The sequence below is a fragment of the Gigantopelta aegis genome, chromosome 4, assembly GCF_016097555.1.
Source record: "Gigantopelta aegis isolate Gae_Host chromosome 4, Gae_host_genome, whole genome shotgun sequence".
NCBI lineage: Eukaryota > Metazoa > Mollusca > Gastropoda > Neomphalida > Peltospiridae > Gigantopelta > Gigantopelta aegis.
In genome coordinates, this window is record NC_054702.1 from 65,096,559 (window position 1) to 65,108,544 (window position 11,986).

At 35.7% G+C, this 11,986-nt stretch overlaps 1 protein-coding gene across 1 annotated transcript in view; it reads left to right on the forward strand.

The window, feature by feature from the left end:
* Window positions 1-5,494, forward strand: part of LOC121372183 — a 40,956-nt gene extending 35,462 nt beyond the window's left edge. The window contains exons 18-20 of the mRNA XM_041498466.1: window positions 565-755; window positions 3,268-3,484; window positions 4,229-5,494. Coding sequence (XP_041354400.1) covers window positions 565-755; window positions 3,268-3,484; window positions 4,229-4,368 — 548 coding nt within the window. The 3' untranslated portion in view covers window positions 4,369-5,494. The remainder of the gene's footprint in view (window positions 1-564; window positions 756-3,267; window positions 3,485-4,228) is intronic.
* Window positions 5,495-11,986: the final 6,492 nt, after the last annotated feature.

Sequence of the window (11,986 nt, forward strand, 5' to 3'; positions counted from 1 at the left end):
AATTGTCAATTAACTAGAAGTATCTTTAATCAAGATTTTGAAAACAAAATGATTCCTGTCGTTCATCCATTATATTAAAGGAACATACCCTGTAGTTTTTAAACACTAATGCATATTTTTTACTATTAGAGCCGTTTTTGATAACAGAAATCATACTTTACTTAGATTTTATTGTTTAGATTATCCATTTCCATATATTCAAAGTGTTTTTGGTCATCCTGGTGTTTTTAATATCAGAAAATGCATTTCTCATATTTTTAAAAACGCATGTCCATCTGAGAAGTAACAGTTATGGAGTAGAGTTTTAGTCTATTTTTAGAGGGTATTTCACCATTTCAAAGACACTCACTCAATTGTAACTTTATAAAAATGTGTTACAGGTTTATAGATTAACTAAACTTAGTGTGCATTTTCATGGGCTGAAACTAGGGTCAGTCCCTTTAAAATGTGCTGAAGTGTTATTACATGAAATAAGCAGCTCCTTTCATTCATCGTTTTAATCAGATACGTCTCTCTGTATTGTAACACTGATACTGATCTCCATCTAATCACGTCTCTATGCAGATAAAAAGCCTGAGGCGAAGTCTGCACCAGCTGTAGCCACAGAGGACAAGCCAGCAGCGACAAGTAAACCAGTCGAGTTGAACCCCAAGTCCTACCAACCTCGGCTCGGACTGGCTCGGGCACTGAAAGCAGCCAGTCAAATGGATGAAGCACAGAAATATTATGAAGAAGTCATTTCAATGGCATCATATGTATGTTTGCATGGACTTTGAGCTTTAAAACTTTCATAGCCAAATTTATTAAACCTGTTTTTTCTTAAACACAGGTGTTTGAGTATAGCAAATGTATGTAGTTAAACACGTGTAAGCAGAGACTTATTTGGTACCCCTAGATCACTAATATTTTTGTGCCCTCCCTCTCTAAACCAATAATCATTACATAATACCATGTAGACCTAGGCTGTTGCCAGTTAGGCACACTACACAATGTCTTACGGGATGATATCCCATACGGGTCTAACTGGAAGGGACTATATAGGTTTCATCTCCGTCCTTCTGTCTGTCCGTATGTCCCACATACAGTTTTCCAGATTTTTTTTTATAATATCTCGAGATGTTGAGCTGAAATTTTGTTTATAGCTTTATCACTTTTTGTTACAGATCAAGTTTGACATTTATGGCAGTTTACCTTTCTTTTTTTCAGAGAGAGTTATGGCCCTTGAACTTAGGATATCTTGGGAGGGGGAAATTCCGGACTTTTTATTGACAATGACTGAAGATATTGATATGAAATTTTGTATATACATGTAGTTATATCAAATTTTTCACAGATTTGTGCCCGTGAATTTAGGAGATACAAAAATGTGTTGGTCCTAGTAGGAGACATGTATTCCTTTAGCAGTACTGTCAGAATACTTGTGTACACATATCATAAAATATCACAGAAATACATTTATTACGAATTAGTTTTTTTAATTTTACCAGTCCTTTCCACTAACATTACGCTTTTAACGCTCTAGTTTTATTTCCTAACTACGTTTGTAAAGACCTATAAAAGCTAATAATTTAGACCCCAAAATAACCCCTTCAGTCCAACTCTGACAACTAACTTAATACATGTAGGTTGGTAGCTGAGACAAACATACTTTTCAGCTACAAATAAGAAAAGAACCCACCTATATGCTAAATTAACCAGCGATAAATGACGTATGGTCTACTCGAACAGAAAGTCAGGCATGTGTGGTATCTTTCACAGGCTATGGCAAATTTAAAAAAAAGTCACTAGCCACAGGGCTAGTGCGTATGTAAATTCCACTAGCCCATCAAAATAAAGCACTAGCCCAAATTTCTGATCAATTACAACACACTTTATATAAGGCTGAAAAACAATGTAGTACCTCAAAAAAAAAAATCTTTTAGTATTATGTAGTGAAAATTTATCTCGACCTGTACAGGTGAATGAAGTTTCAAAAATAAATTAATAATTTAGTTTTTTTTAAAACTGCATGATCTACCCTATTTTGTCAAGTTTTATCCTAAACCATTGTCCCGTTTTCGCTTTTGCACCTCCCCCCCCCCCCCCCCAATCCAGAGTGAGTAAGCAACTTTTCTAACCACCCAAAACAAATTACATTAAACGAAAAGAAAACAAAGTTAATATTGTGTATATTGTAATTGACAATGTAGAAACTTCTTGTTCCTGCATTTTATAGAAATCTAGTTAAGTTGAATATTAATATATACTTATTGATTTGTTGACATTATGCAATGACCAGTGTCAGAATAACATTTATCAAACATATGTCAGTGGAGAAAAAATATCGTGAGCTAGCGGTGGGGGTTTTTTGTGGGGGTTTTAAAGCCACTAGCCCATCGGGCTACTGGTTTTGCATTTGACACTAGCCCTGTGTTAAAAAGCACTAGTCCCGACATCAGGCTAGTGGATTTGTAGAACTCTGTCTTTCACTATCTCCAAAGTAAGACGCAGTATTTTTTATAATTTTAGTTAATACACTCTTTTTATGACTTCTTGGCATAAACTCCTAAATATAAAACCGTACTTTTTATTTAATCATTTGTTCCAATCATACCAAAATTATTAAATAACAAAAAACATATTTACAAAACCACCATACCCACTAAATTTTCAAATAATTATAAAATGCCCAAATAAAGAAAAGGTCAACAATAAAAAATAATTCTCTGCAACCCATTTTCAAAACAGTCGGATACATGTAACAGTAACGTCTCAAGTACACAATGTCATCACCACATATATGCATTCTAAATCTCTCTGGGCAGGACGTAGCCCAGTGGTAAAGTGCGCGGTCGGTCTAGGATCGATCCCCGCAGATGGGCCCATTGGTCTGTTTCTCATTCCAGCCAAAACACCACTAATGGCATATCAAAGGCTGTGGTATGTACTACCCTGTCTGTGGGATGGTGCATATAAAAGATCCCTTGCTTTTAATCGAAAAGAGTAGCTCATAAAGTGACAACAGCAGGTTTCCTCTCTCAGTATCTGTGTGGTCCATAACCATATGTCTGACTCCAGATAACCGTAAATAAAATGTGTTTAGTGCGTCGTTAAATAAAACATTTCCTTCCTTCTAAACCTCTTTTTCCATGCTGGTCATTCCCCATGGACTTCTTTCTGCTGTGACTTCAGTTTGGGCACTTCTGGATGTTTGATGGACACTTAATTCTGGCATTTTCAGAGAAACATTCAACATCCTCTTTATATAATATGACTTACTGCTTGCAGATTCACGATGCGTACATCGAGGGTGCTGAAATGTTGAGCAAAAGTAAGCCACTGGCAGCAGTTGATATGTACAGCAAGTTTCCTGTGCCGAAAGAACCATCCTTTGATGATGCGTACATATTTGGTGAGATTATTCGACTCCTCATGAAGGCAGAGAAGTATGATGACCCCAGACTTGGTCCAAATATGATAGCATATGGCAGAGTTCTCGGATTAGGTAAACAGTTATATCTTACATGTACCGTGTGTGTGTGTGTGTGTGTGTGTGTGAGTGAGAGAGAGAGAGTGAGAGAGAGAGAGTGAGTGACAGAGAGAGACAGAGTGAGTGAGTGAGAGACAGAGAGAGAGAGACAGTGAGAGTGTATGTGAGAGAGGAATGTGAGTGAATGTGAGAGTGTGAGTGAGTGAGAGAGTGTGTGTGTGTGTGTGCATAAATGTGTGTGTGAGTGCATAAATGTGTGTGTATGTGCATGTGTATGTCCATTGCTTGCACATTATTTGTACATAAACTGTTATAAAATTAATATTCTTTTATATAATCATTTTATAAGACAATTTTATTTTAATATGCATCATGTTTTACTTAACTTGTAATAAAACATTAATTCCTTGGAAATTATTACATACATGCAGTACGTTTCAGTAATCTTTTTAATACATGTAGTTCACTGATCAAATATATCAGCAAATATTGCTCTCAACCCATTTTTATTTAGATTGTTACTCATCTATTTTTTAAAGTAACTTAGCACCAGTACAGTTCTCTTATAAAGATACTCCTACACTTTTTATCTATTACTTATTAAAATTAATACATATTTGAGAAATATAAAGTTAAACTATGGTTGAAAACAAAAATCTATAAATAAATCAAAAGTTAAGAAAACTGATGCTCTAGTAGTATAGGATAATTGTTACTTCAGTCAATGTGCCACTTTTATTGCATTATCTTATTTTGTAGCTTCTCTGGAAAAGTATGTGAATAAACTGGAAGAGGTGTTCAAACCAGAACTACTCAAGTCGGTGTATGCAGGCGTCAATAAGAAGTCTGTTGATGACCCCGATCTTCAACCCTTCTTCAAAATGAAATGCTGGATTTAGAGCATAGCATATTAAATATACAAATTTGGTCAACCCTGGTATCTTGATATAGTTACCCTTATCAGACTGGCATGTTAACTGCAACTAACATGACCATATGCAGGCTCCTTTAGCAGTTGCTTGGCATCATGCAGTAGCATATTAGGAGTAAAAATAAAACCTCCATTTCTCCAAGAAGTTGCCGTATTTTATGTGCCTAATAAAGCAAGATGACTTAAGACAGCCACTTCAACTTATGTAATGACATACAGCTTAATCCAAATAGGTTATCATCTACGTACATTTTTGTTTAATTTTATATTATTTTTATTTTTTTGTGGCTTTAGAAACATATTACCATATCATTAGATTTATGTGTTGCAAAGTTGTCGTGAATTGACACCGAATTGCCACATTATTGTCAAAAAATGTTGCAACAGTTGGACAGGCGTAGCTAAATACATTACTGTGACAAATTCTTAAGATCATTAATTTTAGATTGGTTTAAATCTTAATTTTGTTAGAAATTTATACCATCATTTGTGATGTGTGTCGAAGAGTTCAGAATATTACATTTAAATTCAACATAGTCAAGATCATCATCATAGATATTTTTTAAAAGGGTATTTTGAAGTACGATTCTGTTTCATTTAACTCAATTCTTTCAAACATTTAAATTTCATTTTATAATGGATGAATGTTTATATACCTGTATGCTAATATGTTAGCTAGGTAAATTCATAATATCAGTGTGTACATACATGACTCTAGTGTGATAATGTGTGAAGTTATTTATTTATTTAATCATTGTATGCATATAGCAATAATATTGGCTCCCCATTTAAAGTATGTAGCATTTCAGTCCCATTTCTCAATTCTCAATGGTCCATTTCATACTGATCACCAAAAGAAACGCAAATCAGGGCTATGGTTAGTTTGTAGTTAGAATAGGTTTACATGATTACAAGTGCTCATTTTGAGAAATGACAAGCGGTATATCAACCTGTAATTCTCCTGAATCTCAACGTCTAAATCCCTTTTTAAAAATACTGATATAAAGTTTAATGTAAGGTCTCACTACACAGATCACTTCCGGGTGAGAGTTCATTCATCATGGGCCATTATAGTTCCTAATTGTGACACAAGTTATGGTTCACATATTCACTTCTAGGAAATGGTGAAGAATTAAAACAATATGTATGTTTAATGGTAAGCCTTCAGGCTGTATTTTGCCCATGCTATTTTGTAATATTGTGCATTGACCTTTTGGGACATGGGTGTATAGCGTAAGAGACAGCCGGAGTGAATCGGTTAATGAACCACCTGTTTGGACCAGTATTACAGCCAGATGCAAAAAACTGAGATGGAAATGTTCTCTATTTTGGAGTAAAAATAAATGCTTATATAATGTATGTTCGCAATGGTGTATGTTGTTAGTGCCAACGAGAACCCGTTCGATTGGTAATCTTCATTTGAAGTTGGGCATTTTAACATGGGTTTCAATGGCAGATGACATCTGTGTAGTGAGACCTTACACCTAAAAATTATATTATGTTTCTTTTGGTTTCCAGTATATTTTGCCTTCTTGTTTTTTTTCACTTTTGTGTTTGTTCTTGACAGCTTGAAATATAGTTTAATATAATAGGCGTAGTATATTTAGAACTCCCTTCTTTTTCAGAGTAGAAAACTGACTAAGATACAATTTGTGACGGGAAAACAGATAAAATATACTGAATCGAAATAGAAACTACATTCCTAAAATATAAACAAATAAATTATCGGTGATGTAAAGTCATCTGTATTTTTATACACCCATCTATGGGTCGTATTATGGTATGGCATTGTCCAGCCGTCTGTCCATCCATCCGTTTGTTAACTTTTTCTTGTCCGGACCATATTTTGCATACAGATGCATACAGGACCATCAAACCTTACATGTAGAAACAACTAGGAATGATGGTACCTACTTTTCACTGTCTACTGCACATAACAGTAAATCCTTATCCGGACCATATCTTGCATACAGATGCATACAGGACCATCAAACCTTACATGTAGAAACAACTAGGAATGATGGTACCTACTTTTCACAGTCTACTGCACATAACAGTAAATCCTTATCTGGACCATATTTTGCATACCGATGCATACAGGACCATCAAACCTTACATGTAGAACAACTAGGAATGATGGTACCTACTTTTCACAGTCTACTGCACATAACAGTAAATCCTTATCCGGACCACATTTTGCATACCGATGCATACAGGACCATCAAACCTCACATGTAGGAACAACTTGGGATGATGGTACCTACTTTTCACTGTCTACTGCACATAACAGTAAATCCTTATCCGGACCATATCTTGCATACAGATGCATACAGGACCATCAAACCTTACATGTAGGAACAACTTGGGATGATGGTACCTACTTTTCACTGTCTACTGCACATAACAGTAAATCCTTATCCGGACCATATTTTGCATACCGATGCATACAGGACCATCAAACCTTACATGTAGAAACAACTAGGAATGATGGTACCTACTTTTCACTGTCTACTGCACATAACAGTAAATCCTTATCCGGACCATATCTTGCATACAGATGCATACAGGACCATCAAACCTCACATGTAGGAACAACTTGGGATGATGGTACCTACTTTTCACTGTCTACTGCACATAACAGTAAATCCTTATCCGGACCATATTTTGCATACCGATGCATACAGGACCATCAAACCTTACATGTAGAAACAACTAGGAATGATGGTACCTACTTTTCACTGTCTACTGCACATAACAGTAAATCCTTATCCGGACCATATCTTGCATACCGATGCATACAGGACCATCAAACCTTACATGTAGGAACAACTAGGAATGATGGTACCTACTTTTCACTGTCTACTGCACATAACAGTAAATCCTTATCCGGACCATATCTTGCATACAGATGCATACAGGACCATCAAACCTCACATGTAGGAACAACTTGGGATGATGGTACCTACTTTTCACTGTCTACTGTACATAACAGTAAATCCTTATCCGGAACATATTTTGCATACCGATGCATACAGGACCATCAAACCTTACATGTAGAAACAACTAGGAATGATGGTACCTACTTTTCACTGTCTACTGCACATAACAGTAAATCCGTATCCGGACCATATCTTGCATACCGATGCATACAGGACCATCAAACCTTACATGTAGGAACAACTAGGAATGATGGTACCTACTTTTTACTGTCTACTGCACATAACAGTAAATCCTTATCCGGACCATATCTTGCATACAGGACCATCAAACCTCACATGTAGGAACAACTTGGGATGATGGTACCTACTTTTCACTGTCTACTGCACATAACAGTAAATCCTTATCCGGACCATATCTTGCATACCGACGTATACAGGACCATCAAACCTATTACTAGGTTACTGTGACATACTTTTCACTGTCTACTGCACATAACAGTAAATTCTTATCCGGACCATATCTTGCATACAGGACCATCAAACCTCACATGTAGGAACAATTGGGATGGTGGTGTGTCACATTCTGTTACTAGGTTACTGTGACCTACTTTTCATGGTCTACTGCACATAACAGTAAATCCTTGTCTGAATCATATCTTGCATACAGATACATACAGGACCATCAAACCTCATATGTAGGAACAATTTGGGATGGAGGGTGGTCCAAAACAAACTGTTCATCCATCTTGGTGCAAAAATTTCACATAATTAGAATTGAATCATACCTGTAACATATTCATTAATATAGATACGGTTTTCCATCAAACTCCTGATGGGCATATCATGTACCTCACCGGTACTCTTGTTTAATACTGTAATGACAATTTCGAAATTAAAACATACCCTTTACCATTCAGAATATACTATTGTCTCTCATGTTCAAAGTGTATTATGCATAAAGTACCAACAACATTAAAAAACACATCAAAAAATCATTTTAAACCTACGGTTGCAATGCTACCACTTTTTAATGTTCAATGTGTTATTGGTATTGCTATTGGTGTGCTACATGGTGGGCTGTCTGTAATGGTTGTTGTGCGAGTAATGGGATACTGTTGACTGATAATTTACGATGTTAGGACAAGTGTGCAGCATTCGGTTGACCGAGGCCAGGTAGACCATGCTGAAGACCATCAAATCCGCTTACCGTATCTGTGTGATTGTTAAAGTGTAAAGTTTGTTTTGTTATTACATCACTAGAGCACACTGATTTACACAATGTATTAATCATCGGCTATTGGATGTCAAATATTTGGTAATTTGTACATTAGTCTTAGAGAGGAAACCCATTACATTTTTCATTAGTAGCAAGGGATCTTTTTATGCAGCAACACAGACAAGATAGCACATACCACGGCCTTTGATATATCAGTCATGGTGCACTGGCTGAAACGAGAAATAGCCAAATGGACTGGGATCGATCCCAAAGCACCTGCGCATCAGGTTGTATGCAGCATACAGAACTTCATGCATATTAGCCATTCACAGGAACAATTATGATCCCTTTACACCATCTCATTTGGACAGTCACGCATCCAATTCTTTATATTGCCTTCTTGATTTAGCTCGGTTGGTTGAGTACTCCCCTGAGGTGCTTGCATCGCAGGATCGAACCACCTCAGTGGATCCGTTCAACTGATAGGGGTTTTTCTTGTTCCAACCAGTGCACCACAACTGGTCAACGGCTGTGGTATGTGCTTTCCTGTCTGTTGGAAAGTGCATATAACAGATCCCTTGCTGCATTGGGATAAATGTAGCAGGTTTCCTCTGGTGATTACGAGTCAGAATTTCCAAATGTTTGATATCCAATAGCCGATGATAAAAACAATGTGCTCTAGTGGGGTTGTTCAACAACAAACTTTTTTTTTAACTCTTGTTACAGTTCATGCATTTAGAACAAGTTATTAAAACAAAATATTTCCATATTTATTCTTTTTGTTTTGAATATATAAAGTATGCACCTAACCGTTCAATTGTGAAGTTTTTACTTTGGTTCAGTATATTTTGACTTGTACACACAAAAAAGATATATACCAATCTAGAGTTCTATAATGTAATATTTATTACCATTATTATTGTGTAATTTATTTGCATTTTGAATCCATTTAATGCATGAGAAATAAACCCTTATTATATAGCTGTATATATAATTGTATAATAAGGCATTGTGGTTTTACATGTGACTGATTTTATATTCATATCTGGGAAATTCCGTCCATATTATCTTTATAAAGTGATACCCATTCTGAACTGTTACAGACCACCCAATCCTGACTGACGGCTTTAGTCAACCATTTGCCATTTATTTAACCATCGGTTCTATTGTGACAAGTTTTCTTCATTAATATGAAAATAAACTTGCTTCCCTTTGTATGTTTGAATAAAACCTTTTTTCAAATTTGTGCTTTATTTTTAATTTTACTGTCCCATTTTACCATCCAAAGTTTTTTTTATTAAAGGGACATTCCTGAGTTTTCTGCACTGTAAGATGTTTCCAACTAATAAAATATTTCTACGGTTAAACTTATGTGTTAAATATATTTTCTTGTTTAGAATATCAATGTCTGTACATTCAGTGTGTTTGTGGTCGTCTTAATATTTGTAAGAAGCCCAAACTGGATTTTGTCTTCAAATAATTTTGTATGTACCAAAAAATTATTTTTAGGAAATAAAATGAAATTTTACCTAGTACAAATATTAGAACGACCAGAAACATGTTTAATATACAGCCACTAATATTTTATGAAGAAAAATATATTTTATATGTAATTACAATCGTTAAAAAGTCTGTTAGTCGATAACATCTTAAAAATTGCAGCAAACTCAGGAATGTCCCTTTAAAATAAATTAAAACAAAATTTTCCTTTTTTTTTTTTTTTTCAATAAAATTTAAAAGCTTTTTATTCTGTAATCATAATTGACTTGTAAATAAAATACCATGCAGTAGGTTTGTGTTTTTAAATATTACATATACTGGGTCGACATTTCTGCTGGTGGACTATTAGTCCACGTGTCCATCATTAGCATCATTGCCATTTCAAACAAAGTGTTCGACAGTACACAGTCTTAACTACCAGTTAAAATACTTCTATTTCTGTAGAAGTCACGTTGGCCGAGTTGATAAAACACTAAGACTTTCAAATAACATGTAAATCAGTGCTGTAGGTAGCTCAGTGGTGCAGTGCTCGCCTGTTGTGTGATTCATCCCCATTGGTGGAGCCATTGGGCTATTTCTCATTCCAGTCAGTGCTCCAAAACTGGTGTAACAAAGGCCATGGTATGTACTATCCTGTCTGTGGGATGGTGCATATAAAAGATCCCTTCTGCTAATCGAAAAGAGTAGCCCATGAAGTGGCAACAGCAGGTTTCCTCTCTCAATATCTGTGTGGTCCATAACCGCATGTCCGATGCCATATAATCATAAATAAAATGTGTTGAGTGCGTCGTTAAATAAAACATTTCCTTCCTTCCTTCCATCATTAGACTCGATGCCATTTCAAACAAAGTGTTTGACAGTACACAGTCTTTAACTACCAGTCACTTTGGCCGAATAACATGTAAATCAGTGCAGTAGGTAGCTCAGTGGTACAACACTTGCCTGATCGATCCCCATCAGTGGCGCCATTGGGCTATTTCTCATTCCAACCAGTGCTCCACAACTGGTGTAACAAAGGCCGTGCCATGTACTATCCTGTCTATGAGATGGTGCATATAAAAGATACCTTGCTGCTAATCGAAAAGAGTAGCCCATGAGTAGGTTTCCTCTTTCAATATCTGTGTGGTTCTTAACCATATGTCCAATGCCATATAACCATAAATAAAATGTGTTGAGTGCATCGTTAAATAAAACATATCCTTCCTTCCTTAGACTTCAGTGTTATAGGTTCGAAATCTGCCAGTTGACACTTTGTGTTTTTACATATTAAAAAATTCATCATCCTGTCCCAGATGGAAGAGCTGGCAATAGTCCGACCTTGCACTATAACAGCTTGATCTAAATGTACACCTTACAGTTTGAAACTGAACATGCCTATTTAACAGGTCATGCACCAATATGAACAAAACATTAAAAAGCTTTGTCCATCCTAAGTCGGGAATTGCTCTCTCCTTGCTATTCAAAATCCATCTAGCACCCTGTAAACATTCAACACCAATTTGGATAGAAAGACATGCACATACAAAACTAATGGCTTCACATTTCACCCGTTTCTGTGTAATATAACATGAATATTAATCAGTAGCAATGTTGGGGATCAGTTGGAATTTAATGGTTTATAGTCTGTTACACAAAGCGGTAACCAATCAACTTTTGATTGCACAATTGGTTAACATTAAATGAAGACATGTACAAGGATTTGAATTAATTGAATCACACAGGTATTGTCACGTTCACTGAAAGGCCCTACAAATTGCTAATTTTACCCTTTTAATAACCATTTAATTAAAAAAAATTCTTCATATACGCATGAAAACAAATACTAACCCAAACATATTTGCATCAATTCAGCGATCTAAACTGGAGGAATCAACAATTAGTTAAAAGATTTCTGTGACCATCAATTATGGATATTTATAATCTAGACCCCA